Below are 22,515 nucleotides of genomic sequence, written 5' to 3'. Positions count from 1 at the left end.
TGTCATGTCTGGATTGGACGCAGCTTTTGATGTGACCAAGGTGTGCACATTATGAGGGTTGTTGCTGAGGTGCTATGGTTGAGGTGTAGTGCATTCCCAATGTTAGACATATTGTGTTAATGGTGTTCGGGACAGATTATAACACAGACGTTAGGTGAAGATGACGATAACAGACGTTACAGACTCATATCGTAGAGCAACATGATACAGACAGACACATGACAGTGTTTGTGACAGGTAAGGACAAGACAGTGTGTAACGGACATTACAGATACATATGGCTTCAACACAGTTTGTGGTCAGTTGTAACAGGAGGCACATAAATATAAGATTTAATAACCCTATTCAATCAAAACCAGGGTTTCTGGGGTGAAATGGAAGAGACAACTCATATAAAGATATGAGAAAATAGGTTTGAATATGGGAATGTGATAGACCCCATGTACTGTATAGTGAAGTAGAATAGACCCTATAACCCCAGAAGCCTGGTTACAGGTTTTGATTGAATAGTTAGTGTTTGTGCTGGATACTGACCTTTAATGTCCAAGTCAACCTCTGGCAACCCAGAGCCCCCTGAGCCTACAGTACCTCCAGACTCCTGAGGGGTTTTCGGAGTAGTCAGGAGCACTTCCTCCTCTTGTTAGAGATAGAGATGAGGTAGGAGACAGGTTGGAAACAGCATGGACAGTGACACGACAACAAGTGCTGTTTGCCACAGTGAGAAGTCACAAATAGCAAGGGAGTTATGTTGTTGTCGTTGTTTATGACACATTTAACTGATTAAATGAGGTAATAGTTAAATGGAATCTTGGGAATGGATTTTGAGAGTTAATCAAATGATGTTATGTTGATATATGTTTAATATAAATACAGTTGAAGTCGGAAGTTTACATACACTTAGGTTGGAGTCATTAAAACTTGTTTTTCAACCACTCCACAAATGTCTTGTTAACAAACTATAGTTTTGGCAAGTGGGTTAGGACATCTACTTTGTGCATTACACAATTCATTTTTCCAACAATTGTTTACAGACAGATTATTTCACTGTATCTCAATTCCAGTGGGTCAGAAGTTTACATACACTAAGTTGACTGTGCCTTTAAACAGCAATTTCCAAAAGCCTGAAGGTACCACATTCATTTCTACAAACAAAAGTACGCAAGTATAAACACCATGGGACCACGCAGCCGTCATACCACTCAGGAAGAAGATGCTTTCTGTCTCCTAGAGATGAACGTACCTTGGTGCGAAAAGTGCAAATCAATCCCATAACAACACCAAAGGACCTGTGAAGATGCTGTAGGAAACAGGTACAAAAGTATCTATATCCACAGTAAAATGAGTCCTATATCGACATAACCTGAAAGGCAGCTCAGCAAGGAAGAAGCCACTGCTCCAAAACTGCCATAAAAAAGCCAGACTACAGTTTGCAACTGCACATGGGGACAAAGATCATACTTTTTGGAGAAATGTCCTCTGGTCTGATGAAACAAAAATATAACTGTTTGGCCATAATGACCATGGTTATGTTTGGAGGAAAAAGAGGGAGGCTCGCAAGCCGAAGAACACCATCCCAACAGTGAAGCACGGGGGTGGCAGCATCATGTTGTGAGGGTGCTTTGCTGAAGGAGGGACTAGTGCACTTCACAAAATAGATGGCGTCATGCGGAAGGAAAAGTATGTGTATATATTGAAGCAACATCTCAAGACTTCAGTCAGGAAGTTAAAGCTTGGTCGCAAATGGGTCTTCCAAATGGACAATAACCCTAAGCATACTTTCAAAGTTGTGGCAAAATGGCTTAAGGACAACAAAGTCAAGGTATTGGAGTGGCCATCACAAAGCCCTGACCTCAATCCTATAGAAAATGTGTGGGCTGAACTGAAAAAGCATGTGCGAGCAAGGAGGCCTACAAACCTGACTCAGTTACACCAGGTCTGTCAGGAGGAATGGGCCAAAACCCACCCAACTTATTGTGAGAAGCTTGTGGAAGGCTACCCAAAATGTTTGACCCAAGTTAAACTATTTAAAGGCAATGCTACCAAATACTAATGGAGTGTATGTAAACTTCTGACCCAATGAGAACGTGATGAAATAAACAAAAGCTGAAATAAATACATTTCTACTATTATTCTGACATTTCACATTCTTAAAATAAAGTGGTGATCCTAACTGACCTAAAACAGGGAATTTGTACTAGGATTAAATGTCAGGAATTGTGAAAAACTGAGTTTAAATGTATTTGGCTAAGGTGTATGTAAACTTCCGACTTCAACTGTAGGTACATTGGAACAGTGTTCTTAGCTGGAATTTGAGATTATTCATACTTGTCAAACACAAATCCTTTGAAAAGCATCTCTTGACCAGATTATTTGGTCACCTTCTCCTGTCCAAATACAGACATGGCAGCAGAGCATGCTTTCTGCTCAAAGTTTCTGGGACGTTTACCCCTGTTATCCTTACACATATGATATGATGGGTTGATACCATAGAGATCTGTTTTCTTATTGTTTCTTTGTTTGGTGGTACTGACCTTCTTCAGGGTCAGGGATTAATGTGACCTCTGACCCACCAGAGTCGGAGCCCCCAGGCCCTGAGACCCCTGAGGTGCCAAAGGCCCCGGACTCCCCAGAAACACCCGATGCCTCCTGGAGGGTAGTGTCAGGAATGAGGGGCAGCTCCTCCTCTTGTTAGAGCCAAGGGGAGGGGTTAGGAGACAGGTTAGTGCTTCTCATGGGATGGGATGGGATGGACTGTCAATCAACATCCATTCAATCAGACAATCAATAAATCATTCTCAAACATGGTTTGACAGTGGGTTAGGTTGACAATGATTAGGGATTTATGGTAAGTAATGCAATGACAATGGTCGGACAATGAATGACGTTTACAATGACAATGATACTGTAAGTGACAAAGCAATGACACAGGGTTTACAATGACGACACAAGAAAGCATTATCAATCCACATTTAACCAGCACAAAGCAGTTAAATGAAAAGGCAAATTTATAAATGCAATGAAATCCCATATAGTCTTAGCTAATCAATCAGTGCTTGGAACCGTACTAGGTTCACAAGGCCACTATAGGCCCAACCAACTATCTGTATACTTCTACAGTGTAGTCTGTATAAGTATAGGTACTGACCTCCAGATATAATTATTATTCCTGAGTCCCCGGAACCTCCGGAACCCCCAGTACTGGAAACCAATATGTCCCCGGAACCCCCTGAGCCTAGGAGGGTGCCGGAACCTCCAGAGCCCAGGGAACCAAGATCCCCGGAACCCCCAGAGCCTCCAGAACCAAGGTCCCCAGAACCCCCAGAGCCTCCAAAACCAAGGTCCCCGGACCCCACAGAGTCTCCGGATCCAAGGTCCCCGGAACCCACAGAGCCTCCGGATCCAAGGTCCCCGGAACCCCCAGAACCAAGATCCCCAGAACCTGCTGATCCAATTTCCATGGAACCCCCTGAGCCTCCAGAAGCCAAAAGGTCCCCAGAACCGGAAGCCAAAAGGTCTCCGGAACCCCCAGAACCTCCGGAAACCCCAGAGCCACCGGAACCCCCAGAACCCGTGGAACCCCCAAAGTCCCCGGAGATATGAAGAATGTCAATGGGACTCAGGCGCAGCTCCTCCTCTTGTTAGAGACAAGATTAGGTGTTAGAAGAGACAGGTTAGAGCACAGTGGACCATGATTCAGTTTAGGGCGAGTGAGTCATGTTTACAATGATGATTAGGTGACATTACAAAAAGTTAATGAGATTTATGGTTGAGTACCACACATTTAACTAATGTCAGACAGTTAAATGGAACTCATGCATTTGGAAATGACGAAGGATGATTGTAAAAATGGGTCGATTTGCATGGGTAGGCGTTAAGAGGGAAGGTTGTGTGTTATGTATCACTGTCAGTACTGGACACATACCTTCCTCTCCCTGTGTGTATGGACTCATAGTGTGAGGTGACAGAGTGGATGTGCTGTGTATGTGTGTATACAGACCTCCCTGTGCGTCTGGGCCCATGAGTACCCCAGACCCCCCTGAGCCTTGGGGGATGAGCTGGGGTCTTAGGGGCAACTCCTCCTCCTCTTCCTCCTCCAGTGATGCAGGGCCCCCAGGGCCAGGGTAGTTATAATTTGGTGGGGCCAGTGTGCCAATCTCTATCTGTGGGAAAGACAGTAACAGAGGAAGTCAATGCTAATGCAGGAGTTGTGCCACTAGAGAGCGCCAGAGACCACCAGAGAGCGCCAGAGACCACCAGAGAGCACCAGAGAGCACCACAGAGCACCAGAGAGCACCAGAGACCACCAGAGAGCGTCAGAGACCAACACAGAGCGCCAGATACCACCAGAGACCACCAGAGAGTGCCAGATATTACCAGAGAGTGCCAGAGATTACCAGAGAGCGCCAGAGACTACCAGAGAGCGCCAGAGACCGCCAGAGACCGCCAGAGACTGCCAGAGACTGCCAGAGACCGCCAGAGACTGCCAGAGACCGCCAGAGACTGCCAGAGACCACCAGAGAGCAGTAGCCTCACTTACCGAGTAACCGGAGGCTTCAAAAGCCAACTGTCGCTCATGGACCGGAAGCTCTACGTCTTTTGGTCCAGCCGTGCAGAGTGTGAAGCACTGATTTTGAGTTCAATACCGGTAATCATCTCATCAGTACCCAATTTATGTCACAGGACAACGTTATGTATGACCATGCTCAATAGGCAATAAATCTTAACAGCGACCAAACAATAATTAAATATTTGGATACAACACGAGTAGTTAAAGAGTTCCCAGGAAAAGGACCAGGGACACGAGGACTTCTAGACATCCTGACTTCTACTGTTCAGAGAGAATAGAAGACAGTTATAGTATCAGTCATTCACAGGTGTGGCATAAAAGGGGCACCTCAGGGCTATGCTGTTTCACCTCTACCATTTATAAACAGATGACTGAAGAAGCAACCAGGAACGGAGACACATCATTGTGTATGCAGGTGACTCAGACATGATAAACCTCCTAAATGATCATGACACTGGTAATGGCCAAGTAGTGGAAGACTTGGTATATTGCTTCCTATCTACAGGTGAATGTTGAAAAAAAATTGAGGACATGAATATTGATTTGAGGAAGACCCTCAAGGGTTGCCCCCCCCCCAAAAAAAAAAATCCCGGCCAGGAATTGGAAAATGTGGATACAAATGTCTGGGTACAATTTTGGACCACAAACTGAGATGATAGAAGAATACAAGTGCAATCTGGGTAAAGGCACAACAGAACGTGTTTTTAGTAGGGAAACTCCACCTTCCAACCAAGGAAACAAGACTATTCTCACCCTGTTTTACAGATATTTTATTACTGATTTTTCACTGTTACCACATTCTCCACGGTCTGTTGGTTTGTAAACATAACTGTAAAATGTTTGGTCAAAATTAACAGGATAGTGAGCATCAGTTCAAACATCACAGGTGTGGCACAAACCAACTTTTCGTCACTATACAATAGGAACGTCCTCTAAAAATTAAACATAATTTTCATTAAAGTGGAAGTTCAGTATTTTACAATTTAATGTAAGAAACTTCCTCACCCTGAAAGTAGTCTATGGATTAGGGAAAACCCTAATCCATGATTTGTTTTCTTTAAAAATACCTTTTCAGTGTGACGAACCATTTGACAACTTGTGAAATACCGAATCTCCCCTATAATTGACTATTGTGGGATTTCAACTTGGGAACTGCATAACCTGCACAGTAGGCTTACCTATGGCAGTGGTGCCTTGGTAGGATGCTCTGTGACAATCACTTCCTGGGTCAAGTGACAGGATATACTCATAGGGATCACAGTCAGACAGTACATACAATCTGAAAAATGGAAGAACCCATTGCAAATGGAAAAGTTAGAATGGCTACAGTGTGAAAATGTTGGAAACATGTCAAACCTAACCCAGTTGAGATTGTCTATGACAAAATGTAAAGAGGTATTTTGCCATTTATGAGCAGTTTGTGGGTTTCATGTGGAATGATGACCACAGCAGGTGTTTGGTTTGTTTAGAAAGCAAATAAACAGTCACACTACATGGTAGGCCTACATCTAAAGAAAATCTCCTAAACTCAGTCTGTTGACCTTTCACCTCTCCATGTTCTCACACTCCTCAGAACCCAATGAGGAGTGTGTGTGTCAGAAGGTCAAAGCATTTAGACTCAAATTTACCAAACAGACGGCAGAATTATGCAATGCCAAGAAGTCATATTGAAATCCTAACGGCACACTTCCCAGAAGCGGTCTTTGGCTGTAAGAGGGCCCCCATAGTATGTTCTGATAGTGCCTCACAGCAAAGCACGACACACTAATTGTTTTAATACCAGTTATGATATCAACTGCGTCTTTCTACTGTGCTTTAAGCCATACATCTCACCTCCTAAACAGATGAACATAATGCAACACTTCCAACACAGCTACATGTTCCTATGTTATGTAATGTGGAAGAAAGGGGTAAGAACTGTCATTCTTGATTGTTTGATGTTATGTCTGGCCTACGCCACCTGACCACAGCTACATGTTCCTATGTTATGTAATGTGGAAGAAAGGGGTAAGAACTGTCATTCTTGATTGTTTGATGTTATGTCTGGCCTACGCCACCTGACCACAGCTACATGTTCCTATGTTATGTAATGTGGAAGAAAGGGGTAAGAACTGTAATTCTTGATTGTTTGATGTTATGTCTGGCCTACGCCACCTGACCACAGCTACATGTTCCTATGTTATGTAATGTGGAAGAAAGGGGTAAGAACTGTCATTCTTGATTGTTTGATGTTATGTCTGGCCTACGCCACCTGACCACAGCTACATGTTCCTATGTTATGTAATGTGGAAGAAAGGGGTAAGAACTGTCATTCTTGATTGTTTGATGTTATGTCTGGCCTACGCCACCTGACCACAGTGCATTCTTGCTTGTTTGATGTTATGTCTGGCCTACGCCACCTGACCACAGCTACATGTTCCTATGTTATGTAATGTGGAAGAGAGGGGTAAGAACTGTCATTCTTGTTTGTTTGATGTTATGTCTGGCCTACGCCACCTGACCACAGTGCATTCTTGTTTGTTTGATGTTATGTCTGGCCTACGCCACCTGACCACAGTGCATTCTTGTTTGTTTGATGTTATGTCTGGCCTATGCCACCTGACCACAGTGCATTCTTGTTTGTTTGATGTTATCAAATCAAATCAAATCAAATTTATTTATATAGCCCTTCGTACATCAGCTGATATCTCAAAGTGCTGTACAGAAACCCAGCCTAAAACCCCAAACAGCAAGCAATGCAGGTGGAGAAGCACGGTGGCTAGGATGTTATGTCTGGCCTATGCCACCTGACCACAGTGCATTCTTGTTTGTTTGATGTTATGTCTGGCCTATGCCACCTGACCACAGTGCATTTTCTTGCATGTAAAGCAAATATCTGAAAATCAGACAATAAAGAAATATCTACTCTCAACTAATGTTAAGAATGTGATAGATACTTCAAGGGGTACCTGCCTTCATTGTCCTTGCTGTTCAGCAAACCACCAGAGTAATTCCATGCAGTTATTAACCACATAGGGGCGCTGAAACCCCACAATGTGCAAAAGGTAATATTTGACTCTCTTACACCCATGGGCTGATTCTATCTTCCAAAAGAGGGAATGGTCCTTATGGAACCAAGAGACACATGGTAGCTGCAAAAAAAATCATATTTCACTCCACTACTCTCAACCAATGTTGAGAGAAGCTGTCCATCGACTTTCACTCCATGCCAGGCAGATTCCTAACCTGAGGTAGCCTGAGACTTACCTAAAGGCAACTCACCACAGATTCCTAACCTGAGGGAGCCTGAGACTTACCTAAAGGCAACTCACCACAGATTCCTAACCTGAGGTAGCCTGAGACTTACCTAAAGGCAACTCACCACAGATTCCTAACCTGAGGTAGCCTGAGACTTACCTAAAGGCAACTCTCCACAAAGTGTATGTTGCTGTATAATGAAATTCCTAAAAGTAGATACACATTTAGATGCAAGGAAAGGCATGTACAGTAAAATGGGGACGTTTGTAAACGTAGCCACGTAGAATGGGTATGAAATTGAAAATGCACGTTTTTGAGAGTTTGGCAGTGACAGAGTTTAGGAGACAACAAGGTAGGCCTTTGAGTAGTCTTGCACAGAGTTAGTTTGCTTGCTGCTGATGCCCCTCCTCCTCCTCCTCCTCCCCCCAAAAAGCAAACATACAAACTCGGGGGAAACGAGAGGCGAAAGCTTGGCTACCCCCAAAAAAAAAAACTCTGGGAAACAACGTGGAAATACAAAATGTGCAGAGCGAGAGTTTTGAAGTTCCATAATGTGAAATAGAGGAGCTGATTTGAAGCATACAGATCTTTCTGTGCAGCACTGCCTTCTTGCTCACTCACAAATATTATTTTCAGGTCTCGCCAATGCATCTCTTTAGAAACTTCACAACTCTAGAGAGATCTATGCATAATACCACCACTCTTCCAAACCAAGCTGTGACACCCTAAAACATGTCACGAAACCAACCAAGGAGTCCCATTTACCACAAGGTCCTAGCCTCACAGAATGGTTTATATGTTAGGTCATTGTCAGAGTGTATACCACACATGATCACCCATTTGGATGTAGTTTATTTGAACAGATAAAACCAGTAAGTTAAAACAATGTGCAGGAAGAGGCTAAATGGGTTTGTCGAGGAGTCTTCTAGTTGTCAGACAATATCAGGCTTGTTTAGGTCCAAGAAGATATACAATGGAACCCAAAACCGGCAAATGGGATGAATAACTTTAGAATATGTGTATTGGTACTCCATGCACATAGGGGTGAATTGGTATGTTGGAAAGTGCTTCTTTACAAATAAACAAGAATTTTAAACAAATACAGTGCATTCGGGAAGTATTCGTACCCCTTCCGTTGTTTCACATTTTGTTACATTACAGCCTTATTCTAAAATTCATTCAATATTTTTTTTCTCATCAATCTATACACAATACCCCATAATGAAAAAGCTTTTTTTGGTGTGGAATTTTTAGCAGATGTACAATAAAAAAAGAAAAGAAAAGACCTTATTTACATCAGTATTCAGACCCTTTGCTATGTCAACATCAGTATTCAGACCCTTTGCTATGTCAACATCAGTATTCAGACCCTTTGCTATGTCAACATCAGTATTCAGACCCTTTGCTATGTCAACATCAGTATTCAGACCCTTTGCTATGTCAACATCAGTATTCAGACCCTTTGCTATGTCAACATCAGTATTCAGACCCTTTGCTATGTCAACATCAGTATTCAGACCCTTTGCTATGTCAACATCAGTATTCAGACCCTTTGCTATGTCAACATCAGTATTCAGACCCTTTGCTATGTCAACATCAGTATTCAGACCCTTTGCTATGTCAACATCAGTATTCAGACCCTTTGCTATGTCAACATCAGTATTCAGACCCTTTGCTATGTCAACATCAGTATTCAGACCCTTTGCTATGTCAACATCAGTATTCAGACCCTTTGCTATGTCAACATCAGTATTCAGACCCTTTGCTATGTCAACATCAGTATTCAGACCCTTTGCTATGTCAACATCAGTATTCAGACCCTTTGCTATGTCAACATCAGTATTCAGACCCTTTGCTATGTCAACATCAGTATTCAGACCCTTTGCTATGTCAACATCAGTATTCAGACCCTTTGCTATGTCAACATCAGTATTCAGACCCTTTGCTATGTCAACATCAGTATTCAGACCCTTTGCTATGTCAACATCAGTATTCAGACCCTTTGCTATGTCAACATCAGTATTCAGACCCTTTGCTATGTCAACATCAGTATTCAGACCCTTTGCTATGTCAACATCAGTATTCAGACCCTTTGCTATGTCAACATCAGTATTCAGACCCTTTGCTATGTCAACATCAGTATTCAGACCCTTTGCTATGTCAACATAAGTATTCAGACCCTTTGCTATGTCAACATAAGTATTCAGACCCTTTGCTATGAGACTCGAAATTGAGCTCAGGTGCATCCTGTTTCCATTCATAATCCTTTGAGATGTTTCTACAATTTGATTGGAGTGCACCTGTGGTAAATTCAATCGATTGGACATGATTTGGAAAGGTACACACCTGTCTATATAAGGTCCCACAGTTGACAATGCATGTCATAGAAAAAAACAATCCATGAGGTCGAAAGAATTGTCCATAGAGCTCCGAGACAGGATTGTGTCACGGCACAGATCTGGGGAAGTGTACCAAAAAATGTCTGCAGCATTGAAGGTCCCCAAGAACACAGTGGCCTTCATCCTTCTGGGAGAAGTTTGGAACCACCAAGACTCTTCCAAGAGCTGGCCAAACTGAGCAATCGGGGGAGAAGGGCCTTGGTCAGGGAGGTGACCAAGAATCCGATGGTCACTCTGACAGAACTCCAGAGTTCCTCTGTGGCGATGGGAGAACAAGCATCTCTGTAGCATTCCACCAATCAAGCCTTTATGGTAGAGTGGCCAGATGGAAGCCACTTCTCAGTAAAAGGCACATGACCACCCTCTTGGAGTTTGTCAAAAGGCACCTAAAGACTCTCAGACCATGAGAAACAAGATTCTCTGGTCTGATGAAACCAAGAATGAACTCTTTGGCCTGAATGCCAAGCATCATTTCTGGAGGAAACCTGGCACCATCCCTACATTGAAACATGGTGGTGGCAGCATCATGCTGTGGGGATGTTTTAAGCATCAGGGACTGGGAGACTAGTCAGGATTGAGGGAAAGATGAATGGAGCAAAGTACAGAGAGATCCTTGATGAAAACCTGCTCCAGAGCACTCAGGACCTCAGACAGACGCAAAGTTTCACCTTCCAACAGAACAACAACCCTAAGTGCACACAGCCAAGACAACGCAGGAGTGGCTTCGGAACAAGTCTCTGAATGTCCTTGAGTGGCCCAGCCAAAGCCCGGACTTGAACCCGATCGAACATCTCTGGAGAGACCTGACAATAGCTGTGCAGAGTCGCTCCCCATCCAACCTTACAGCGCTTGAGAGGAACTGCAGAGAAGAATGGGAGAAACTCCCCAAATACAGGTGTGCCAAGCTTGTAGCGTCATACCCAAGACTCGAGACTGTAATCGCTGACAAAGGTGCTTCAACAAACTATTGAGTAAAGGGTCTGAATACTTATGTAAATGTGTTTTTAATTTTTTTAATTTAATGAATAAGTTAGCAAAAAATTATAAAAACCTGTTTTTGCTTTGTCATTATGGGGTATTGTGTGTAGATTCATGAGGAAAAAACTATTTAATCCATTTTAGAATAAGGCTGTAACGTAACAAAATGTGGAAAAAGTCAAGTGGTCTGATTACTTTCCGAATGCACTGTATGGTTTCAATGGCAGGCATATGGGACTGTACACACATGTGCATCTGTAGACATACATTCCATCTGCCTTTGTGTAATGTTCTGTGTGTCTTTCTCAGGGCCCACTGCCCCTCTCTACAAAGGCCAACTTCGCTCAATGATGGCTTCATGATGACACAAGATACATTGCAGCCACACAGCAAAAAATGTCAATCTTACCTAGATTTTTCTGTTGTATTGAGATAAGGAAGTAAACATGACTTGTTTTGAGTTTCTCTCACTCACCCAGAAAATGCATTTACTTTTTTTTGTTGATTTTGCTTCCCCAGGAAATACAAGACTTGTTTCAATCCTGCCAGTGCACTAAAATAATTTACCTTGGTAAGACATCAAGTTAACGCATTCTAATGGTAAGAAATACAATATCTATGTAAGATCAAAACATTTTGCAGAGCGCTTGTTTACAATACGCTGTCCATTGAAAGGCTTTCTGCTATAAAGTTTGGTGACCTAGTTACACGTGACGGAGGACTTAAACACTTGGCTCACGTTTAGGGTTTAGCTAAGTGGGCTAATAGGGACTTGTGGTGCCCAGATGACCCGTGTTCAGCATGCGTGACCTATAAATTGACGATAACACTAATCCCTGTCCACATGCAGCAACTGCCAATCACAAGGTCATAGGTCACCTGAGCGATCAGAGGTACACGTCTGTTTGTTTTCAAAGCAACACCACAGACTTTAATTTGAGAAATTTGCCGAAACAATGGCAAAGTTGTCATGTATTATGATGTAATAAATTAAATGCATATGCAATGATTGTATTTAAAAAAATAACTTTCTGGATCTTATGTGGAATTGCAGTATAGATCAGAATTCGCTAAACTATTTATAAGTAAAATTTGAGATGAGCTTGATTTAACTTGAAATGTGAACTTTTGGGATTATTCTATTGGTTCTATTGTAACGGGAAAACTAAATGAAGTGCAGTTCAAGTATTTGAAAGTATTTTCCATACCTGGCTGTATTTGACCCAGGTCTGGTATTAACATCTTTAAGGACACCACTAGAGGCTAATAACAATCAGTTATAAACAGAATAAAGCTACGCATTTTTACTACATAACTTCACTTGTTTTCCACGAGTGGCCCCTGTCTCTAAAGCTGCTCTTCTGAAGCTGCTTAGAGGTACCATTTAAATAGACCAAAGAGAGCATTACAAGCTTCTATTTGCATGTTGCTGATGCAATGTGACCTATTCACAACAGACACATACTCTACAAGGCTCTAAACAAAGTCTGCTCCTGTCCTAGGACTGTCTGCAATGGGCTTTAAATGCACCAGATCAGTAACTCTGGCCTTGGATTACAGTTTACAGGAGAAAAGTGTGACACTTCTTAGGGTTAGGGTCAGGCGAGCTGCAGAATTAAGAAAGGCAATAGAGAGCTGGAAAGAGAAAGCAGAGATCATCATTGGGTCTCCTCTGACTTGGTGAGGGAGGACTCCTTCCAGTCTGCATGATCCCCTTTCCCACTCTACATCCTTATTCCTAAATCTGCCCTCTCACCCTTCAGTAGCCAACTGTATCAAGGGCAAGCACTGCCACACACTAACAAATATTCTATAATCGGACTGAAAATGTTAATCATGTGAGAGCGATCTGGAGTATATTTTCCCCAGCACACACACACCACTGAAGAGAAGGTCTGAAGGGAACTGCTGGAGTTTTTCCTGTCTTCTATCTACACTATTGTCAAGGGTTTGTTTTCTCCTGTATCAGTTTCTCTTTCCCCTGAATCATTCCAAGGCTTTTGGATTACATGCACTATACTCCATCTGTCCTGTTTATACTGAGAAGAAGAGTTTGAATTGGGACAATGTAAATGAGATGTAAATGAGATGTAATTAGATGTAATTGCTTGAAATAAAACGTGGTAATTTAACAGATGGGATTATCCAAAACAACACACACACACACACACACACACACACACACACACACACACACACACACACACACACACACTCTCTCTATACATTAACATCACCTTCCTCCATCAAACTGAGCCATTAGAACATTCTCTGAGATTGCACATTGATAACCCAGCAGACTAATGAACGACTACAACATAGTTTTGTACACAGATCCCTCATGTCATAATAGCCAAATGTGCATTGGATTGTGGGACTGACTTGGATGGTGGCATACCACATCGGGTTCAGTTTACATGATTTGGCTCAAGGGGAACGAGTCGAAAATCTGATCCCGCTGTTGAGCCTCATGCCAGCTTGACATCGTTTTGGCATTGTGTCTTTGTTACAAAAGAAAATAAACGGGAACATTGGCTGAAATGGGCTGTTTTAGTGTTCTCTGTCCAAACCTGCATTGCAGACTAGTTGCATCACATCCAACTTGGGCCGTTGAAGGCTACTTCTGGCATGGGCAGCGCTCTCTCTGCTCACTCTCCTCGTTCCGCCATTTTGGACTCATTTGGGTGCTTTTTATTGTTCAGATTGTTTAATGTCCGACAGAACCCTCTGGCCCACTTGAAACCCTTTGGGTTCTGGCTAGCACAGAGCAGTTTGGCCCATTTTAGCATGCCGATGTCAGACCTGGGCCAAATGTGGGTTAGAATTGAACTTAACAACAAGGGCTATAATATCCTTTGCCACATAGGCCATCAGTATCTACAGGCTACTGTAGAAGGTACTAACACCTCTCACAAACAGCAATGCCACTCATTTACTTTGATCCATACTTGCCATACTAGTTCCATGTTTAATGTAGCTACATTCCTATCCTAATTGTATCCCTTCCCCAGCCCTTTATGAATACATTGTATGCAAGTGAGTTGAAAGGCTCGAACCCTGCAGCTGTATTTATTTATTTTATTTTTATTTAACATTTATTTAACTAGGCAAGTCAGTTAAGAACAAATTCTCATTTACAATGACGGCCAAACATGGACGACGCTGGGCCAATTGTGCGCCGCCCTATGGGACCTGTAAGGCTTGCGGATCTGGTGGCAGTGAAGTCAGACGCAGGAGAGCAGAGATAGGTAGAGATAGTCAGAGATAGGTAATAGCCGGAGCAGTTTAATTACAAAACCCACGGCAATACAAAAAGAACCTACATGGGTACAAAACCCGATGCGCACCAGTAACATAGTGTACAAGCACTTACAAACAAACAATTCCACACAAGGACATGGGGGGAACAGAGGGTTAAATACACAACAATTAATGATGGAAATGGAAACCAGGTGTGTAAGAATACAAGACAAAACAAATGGAAAATGAAAAGTAGATTGACAATGGCTAGAAGCCCGGTGACGCCGACCGCCTAACACCGCCTGAACAAGGAGAGGAAACGACTTCGGTGGAAGTCGTGACACTCCCAATCACGGCCACATATGATACAGCTGTATTGCTCAATGCATACATTTCTATCTAACCCCCCCCTCTCTACCCCCCAGCCCCAACACACAAGCACAATATTTTCATGCATTTTTTTCTTCTCCCCACAGGCAGTTTGAAATATTCTGAAAAATGGCCAGTTTAAACCAGCAGTGACAGTAAATCAGATGTCTCGTTTTGTAACGTTGATAAATAACTGATCTAACTGACACATAGGCATAACTATCCAGGTGGTAACGGCAAGCTATAGGGCCTGCCCCCTATTGTGGATGAAGGGTTTGACCATGCAAAATGGCATCACGAGGAACTGGATAATAAACCCAGAACCAACCAAGTAGTAAACACAAAGCGGGGAAAGATGCACCTGCTTTCAGAGTCAGATTGAGTACTTGAGTCTGACAATTGCATTGTATGCAAGGCTTTTGGATCCTATGGTCTATACTCCATCTGTCCTGTTTATTTTGAGAAGAAGAGTTTTAATTGGGCCAATGTAAATTAGATTTAATTAGATGTAATTGCTTGAAATAAAAATGTGGTAATTTAACAAGTGATTATCCGAAGCAACACACATGCATAAATGCACACACGCTCACATGCACATGCACACACGCCCACATACACACACGCACACACACTCTGCATTAACATCACCTTCCTCCATCAAACTGAGCCATTAGAACATTCTCTGAGATAACAAAATCTGCAAAACTCATCAAATTCGAATCACTCTCATTAGAGAAAAAAAAGTTATGATATCAAATACACATTGATAAACCAACACAAGACCAACAGTATTGTTTGTAGTCTACAATCTAATCCCAAAGGGGGGGAAATACACCTGCTTTCAGAGGGAAATTGAGTACCTGACTCTGACTAACGATAAAGAAGATTTTCGACATAGATTAATAAAATGTCATTGTATGCATTATTCTCTGTCTGAAGACATTGTAGCTGAGGAAAAATGTTCACTGAGCCCATCAAGTCTTGTCTACAGACACAGCAACGGTAGTATTTGACTCCGAATGCTACACGGCTGTAATAGCCCTAGATGTAATCTAATAATCAGAGTTGAGAAGCATGGAACCTCTAATCCCACGCAACTCAAAACTCAACGTCTCCCTTCAACCATTGCTCTTCATAGAAGAGTTAAAAAGATGTCTCTCAAAAACATTCAAGACTCCCTAGTTTCAGTCCATGCATACAGTACAATCCATCGGTGCCAATCAATCCTTGAGGGGGGAGTGAACGAGTGCAGTTTGGAGAGAAGGGGGAGGAAAGGGATACATGGAATTGGGCCAAAGTGACAAGTGTTGAAAACTACAGTCAGCCATGAGCATTCAAACTAATAAGCAGGAAAACTTGTGAGGTTCTATCTGACATTTTGGTCCACTTTTTTTTAAATTCACATAGAGTTGCTCTTTAAGTGGTCTTTTACAAGTAAATTGACAATATAATACAAACATCTGAAGGTTCTATCTGCTCAAACAGCTGTCCATTTGGTGCTATAAAGTTCTATATGCAATCCAATCACACAATGCTGGGTTGTCAGTCAAAAATAATTGTATGACTGTATACTTATTGAGTCATGAAAGAGGAAGACATCACAAAACAGTTCTGAGATCTGGGACTTGAAAATACAAATGATCTCAAAACGATACATTTTGCAGATAAAAACATATAGTCCCAAGTCCTTGGGTCTCGAACTCTTCCAATGTTTCAGTAATGCAGATTCCATCATCGAGGCTCAGGATACTGTGGGGTGTAAAGCCATGATAAGTCCCCATCAACGAATTAACACGCCATCTTCCACAAGATCAATGCTTTATCCACCAACTTACATGGCACTTTGACATTGACGTCTGAGTCAGGAAATGGAGCTAGCAAAGTGCAGGCAATATCAACCAAGGCAAAACAGTAATGTGATACGTACAATGTACAAAATTCTAAGTAATACATTCACCTTCATAGGATGTCTGTGATGTGAGGTTCCTTCCTCTGTCACCGACCTGTCATAAGTGAGTCAGTGTAAGCTAAAGTACGTCTTCTGCTTGATTATTTTACCTATCACACTGATTGGTGAATGCTTCAAGGACGTGTGGATAGAGGGATACGTTCTTAGAATGTTCAAACAGGGTCTGAGGTCAAATCTCAGCATCTCCGTCACCCATCCCTCCAATTTCCCCCCAGTATCTTACCTGAGGTTCGTCAATAGTCAGTCCATCTTCATAACCATCGACATCCGGATTCTCCAAATTCAAGTTTTCTAGATCCACATCATAGTTGGCGCTGTCGTACGTGTCTAATTCCACCTGCCGGGCAAATCTGGGGTTGGCCACCACTGCGTTGAGGACGAAGAGTCCCAGTATGAGCCCCTCCAACATCCTCATAGTCCACCTGGAAACACAGGACGAGAGAGACATGTCAACCAAGCACTGAACACAGAGAGCGAGATCATGAACCCTGAACCCAACCTGAACACTGATAAAGAAACATTTGGATGAAGCGTTCATAGTACACAAAGAAGACATGTTGATTAAACCTTCAGTATATGTTATTTGATTCAGACTTAGATTCAAACATTAGCATAATCTTATGAACCAACCATAAGAAAGTAGTGAGCATTTACACTACCATTTACACTACCATTTACACTACCATTTACACTACCATTTACACTACCAGTCAAAATTTTTAACACCTACTCATTGAAGGGATTTTCTTAATTTTTACTATTTTCTACATAGTAGAATAATAGTGAAGACATCAACACTATGAAATAACACATATTGAATAATGTAATAACCCAAAATGTGTTAAATATAATATATTCTAAATATATTTTATATTTGAGATTCTTCAAATAGCCACCCTTTGCCTTGATGACAGATTTGCACACTCTTGGCATTCTCTCTACCAGCTTTGTGAGGTAGTCACCTGGAATGCATATCAATTAACAGGTGTGTCTTCTTAAAAGATCATTTGTGGAATTTCTTCTTAACGTGTTTGAGCATATACAGAAGTTGGCCCTATTTGGTAAAAGACCAAGTCCATATGTCAACAAGAACAGCAAGAAGCTCAAATAAGCAAAGAGAAATGACAGTCCAATACTTTAAAACATGAAGGTCAGTCAATACTGAACATTTCAAGAACTTTAAAAATGTCTTCAAGGGCAGTCACAAAAACCATCAAGCGCTGCGATGAAACTGGCTCTCATGAGGACCACCACAGGAAATGAAGACCCAGAGTTACCTCTGCTGCAGAGAATAAGTTCATTAGAGTTAACAGCCTCTAATGAACAAATTGCAATCCAAATAAATGCTTCACAGAGTTCAAGTAACAGACACATCTCAACATCATCTGTTCAGAGGAGACTGTGTGAATCATGGTCGAATTGCTGCAAAGAAACCACTACTCAAGGACACCAATAATCAGAAGAGACTTGCTTGGACTAAAAAACACGAGCAATGGACAATAAGACCAGTGGAAATTTGTCCTTTGGTCTGGTGTCCAAATTAGAGATTTTTGGGTCCAACCGCCGTGTCTTTGTGAGACGCTGTGTGGGTGAACAGATGATCTCCGCATGTGTATTTCCCACCGTAAAGCTTGGAGGAGGAGGTGTTATGTTGTAGAGGTGCTTTGCTGGTGACACTGTCTGTGATTTATTTAGAATTCGAGGCACACTTAACCAGCATGGCTACCACAGCATTCTGCAGCGATACGCCATCCCATCTGATTTGTGCTCAGTGGGACTATCATTTGTTTTTCAACAAGACAATGACCCAACACACCTCCAGGCTGTGTAAGGGCTATTTGACTAAGAAGGAGAGTGATGAAGTGCTGCATCAGATGACCTGGCCTCCACAACCCTCCAACCTCAACCAAATTGAGATGGTTTGGGATGAGTCAGACCGCAGAGTGAAGGAAAAGCAGCCAACAAGTGCTCAGCATATGTGGGATCTCCTTCAAAATAGCTGGAAAAGCATTCCAGGTAAAGCTGGTTGAGAGAATGCCAAGAGTGTGCAAAGCTGTCATCAAGGCAAAGGGTGGCTATTTGAAGATAAAATAAAATATATTTGGATTTGTTTAACACTTTTTTGGTTAGTACATGATTCCATATGTGTTATTTCATAGTTTTGGTGTCTTCACTATTATTCTACAATGTAGAAAATAGTTCAAATAAAGACAAACCTTTGAATGAGTAGGTGTTCTAAAACTTTTGACTGGTAGTGTGTATGGCAACGGCTGTATCATCCATCCCCAATCTTCAGAGGCAACAAAGGAAGTCACAAATGTCTTTGTTATTGCTTCACTAAATGTCATGGCCTTCCTACAATGCATATACTGTATATACAAGCCTTTGAATTTCAGAGCGCCAACACACACATTGGAAAGTCACATCTCTGCATTAGATACAGCTCTAATAGCCACGGAAACCAATCATATCCAAAGGAAAAGGATTTATTTGCCCATGTTACAGTACCTGCAGGGGAATTTCATGGTAACAGAGTGATGCTGAGACGAAAATGTATGTCAAACAAAAACCAGTAATTGTAAAGTTAAACAAACCGTACAACTCATTGGATGACTTATAACAATTTACACAGATTTTTCTTTACAAAAACACATTTACTTGAAGAACTTTGGTAACAGAATGGCGGCACCAACAGCACAAACAGTCGTTGTTAACAAATGTTGCATCTGCAATGTTCTTCTAGTAAAGGTTTCCTGTTGTTGTGTGGAAATCATTAAAAGTAGTCCTTGTGCATATGGTTTGTTTAACTTTGCAGTCATTGGTTTTTGTATGACAGATTTGAAAGAGTCTCAGCATCACTCCGTTACCAACTGCATGGGTGTGATGTGAGTCCGGTTTGGACGTTTGGTTGGTAGAACACACTTTTGAGGTCAGGGAATTCAATATTCATTACCAAGGTGCAGGTAGCCCAAATAGATGAAATATGAGTACTCCAAATTCCCCTGAAACCTCCTTCCTTAAATCCCGAGCGCACTGTTGTAAGAGGTGGTGGCCATCTTGGTTTTAATCATTGGCTGCCTGTGGTGTGTCAAAGGTGAAGGGTCAGAGTTGATCTGGTAAATGCTGCTGTACCTACAATTATATTCAGTGGTGTTGTGGGAACATGTTTTTTTGCTGAATCTTCCCAACACATTGGTTTACAAGGTGATGCTAAATATGGGTTGTTTCCCCTTGTTCATTTTTGGGGCATTTTGTCTTACTACTATTGTTTTTTATTCCCTACTAGAATATGTCACAACATTTTGACTATGTTATCATAAGAAGTTTTGGTTGCTTTTCCGCTTGTTGTGCAGAAAACTCGGAGTCAGACGTCTTTCTCTCCCTCTCCCTCTCCCTCTCCCTCTCTCTCTCTCTCTCTCTCTCTCTCTCTCTCTCTCTCTCTCTCTCTCTCTCTCACTCTCTCTCTCTCTCTCTCTCTCTCTCTCTCTCGCACTCTCTCACCACCTCCTTGGAAGAAAGCATTGATGCTAGTCTTCGTACTTAATTCCCCACGTACTGCAAACAAACAGTAACAATGTCTGACACGACCATCTGTAGGTTATAAAGGACTATCTCTGGACACTAAAATAAAAATGGTCAATTCCAGACTGACTGTTGGCTGTGAAGTTGATACTGAGCCCAGAAAAAGAAAAGGCCAGTCTAAATGATGTTCAGTAGATCATTGACAGCTACATCCTGTAATGTGTAGAAGGACCAGACAGCAACTTGTGAGTGCAGCCTCTACAGTAACACAGGGCCTGACTTTGGACTGAACTGAAACAGGCCGGTCAAAAAAGGCCCTGGAAAACGAGAGGAGAGAGAGGGAGTCCTCTAGGTCGGCAGGGAAACGGAGAGCGAGGGAAGAGAGAGAGTCCTCTAGGCCGGCAGGGAAATGGAGAGCGAGGGAAGAGAGAGAGAGTCCTCTAGGCCGGCAGGGAAACGGAGAGCGAGGGGAGAGAGAGAGTCCTCTAGGCCGGCAGGGAAACGGAGAGCGAGGGGAGAGAGAGAGGAGTGCGAGAGACGTGGATGAGGCACTGGCCCTCAGGGTTAGCTGGAGAGAGTGAGGGAAAATATCACTGTGTGAGAGAGAGAGAGAGAGAGAGAGAGAGAGAGAGAGCTGACTCGCCTCCTCGGCCTTCACAGAGGTTCTTTATGAGTCCACTTCCCGGCCTGTCTCAGCACTCACACTCGAAATTCCACCGAGGTTTGTGGACAGGATGGCAGTGAGTTACGACTGCAAGGAAAACCTTCATTCAATGCGCACACACACACTTGCAGACACACACACTTAAACACTGACTCACACAAACACCACACTCACAGAGACACACACACAGCTAACACACCTATCTTTCAGAAAGAACATTGAGCCTCTATTTTTGGGATGAGTGCCGATTAAAATAAAACAAAACAGCTTACAGCTTTAGTCATTAATCCATTTTTTGTTGATATGAGGTAGAGAGCCATCTAAATGTGGTTTCATACCTCTGCTATTTATTACAGCACACTTTCTACTTTTTATTGGTGCATAGAGAAAGGTCTGGAATCTGTCAGTTTTCATAATGTCATGAAACCATGACAACGCATGTCAACGGTGAAAGAGGGACTATACTAAAGACAGAGGCTTGCTTTTATACACGCCATCACAGCACACAGTGTGTGTGTGAGTGTGTGCAGCCTACAGACTGCCTCTGTGTTTTGCTTGGCTGTGCGTTGGACATTCCTGATATTCAGTGATAGCCGGAAGCAGATTTATTTTTGACAGACTTACATACACAAAATTAGCAGTGAGACTAATTTGTGCAAAACTGAAGAGCCAAAAGTACAATCAATCACTGTAAATTGAAATTCAGGCAAAATTTACCCAGTGTTACTAGATCAAAATATGAATAGACCCATTGCCAAATATAATATCTCCAATCTCTTCAACCTGCTGATTCCAATCCAGGGTGCCAATTTCCCCGTCACCACAATGGTTACTAGAAGAGATCAAAACACTTGGTACAACGCGCTAACAATCCAATTAAAGGATCCAATCAAGAACGTGAGTAACTTCATCCCTAAAAAGTACGTCAACCACTGCTCTGTTCAGTATGAAATTTGACATCGGATCAAATGTTAAGGTCCCAATTGAGGACGTGTCAAAAGTGCCGTCTCTACTCTTCGAAGTCCCCTGCTGTCACCACAATTACCAAGCCAGTTGTGCACTAAGCAAGAAATAGGGAAACACTTAATAAATAAATAAATATATTTACTTGATATGATCAGACACTAGACATCCAAACCAAGAATAGATGTTCAAATCCCAAAGCAATGAAAAAAAATGGAATATCAAAACCTCTATCAGCAATTAGCCAACGTGTCCATGCACTGCACAAACCCCTGTGAACAGCACTTCTTAGAGGGGTTCATTTTGCTAGTGCCTTACTAAAACCCATAGCCCATAGTGAAGATAGCACCCAGAAGGCTTACCTCTGTCTCCTGTTTTCTTGAATGGTCCCTTCAGCCGTGATGGAGATGCTGAGGGCTAGGGGACCTGGCCAATGGTGAGAGGTTGCTCAGGGTGCCGGGAAGAGAGAGTGTGGGTGTGTATAGGTGTGTATGTGTGGGTGTGTGTAGGTGTGTATAGGTGTGTAAGTGTAGGTGTGTGTAGGTGTGTGTGTGCTCTGGCAGACCAGAGCAGTGTGCCCTTCCTTGTGTGTGTGAAGGTAGGCACT

General features: G+C 42.4%; 1 protein-coding gene across 1 annotated transcript in view; it reads right to left on the bottom strand.

Moving 5' to 3' along the window:
* LOC109883886 (leucine-rich repeat protein soc-2 homolog) overlaps positions 1-22,515 on the bottom strand; it is a 24,891-nt gene extending 2,376 nt beyond the window's left edge. The window contains exons 1-6 of the mRNA XM_031797481.1: positions 22,271-22,515; positions 16,983-17,181; positions 3,998-4,160; positions 3,146-3,634; positions 2,532-2,684; positions 535-636 (exon numbers count right to left, since the gene is read on the bottom strand). Coding sequence (XP_031653341.1) covers positions 535-636; positions 2,532-2,684; positions 3,146-3,634; positions 3,998-4,160; positions 16,983-17,174 — 1,099 coding nt within the window. The 5' untranslated portion in view covers positions 17,175-17,181; positions 22,271-22,515. The remainder of the gene's footprint in view (positions 1-534; positions 637-2,531; positions 2,685-3,145; positions 3,635-3,997; positions 4,161-16,982; positions 17,182-22,270) is intronic.

This window comes from Oncorhynchus kisutch, linkage group LG19 (genome assembly GCF_002021735.2).
Source record: "Oncorhynchus kisutch isolate 150728-3 linkage group LG19, Okis_V2, whole genome shotgun sequence".
NCBI classification, from domain to species: domain Eukaryota; kingdom Metazoa; phylum Chordata; class Actinopteri; order Salmoniformes; family Salmonidae; genus Oncorhynchus; species Oncorhynchus kisutch.
This window is presented reverse-complemented; position numbering and strand designations above follow the sequence as displayed.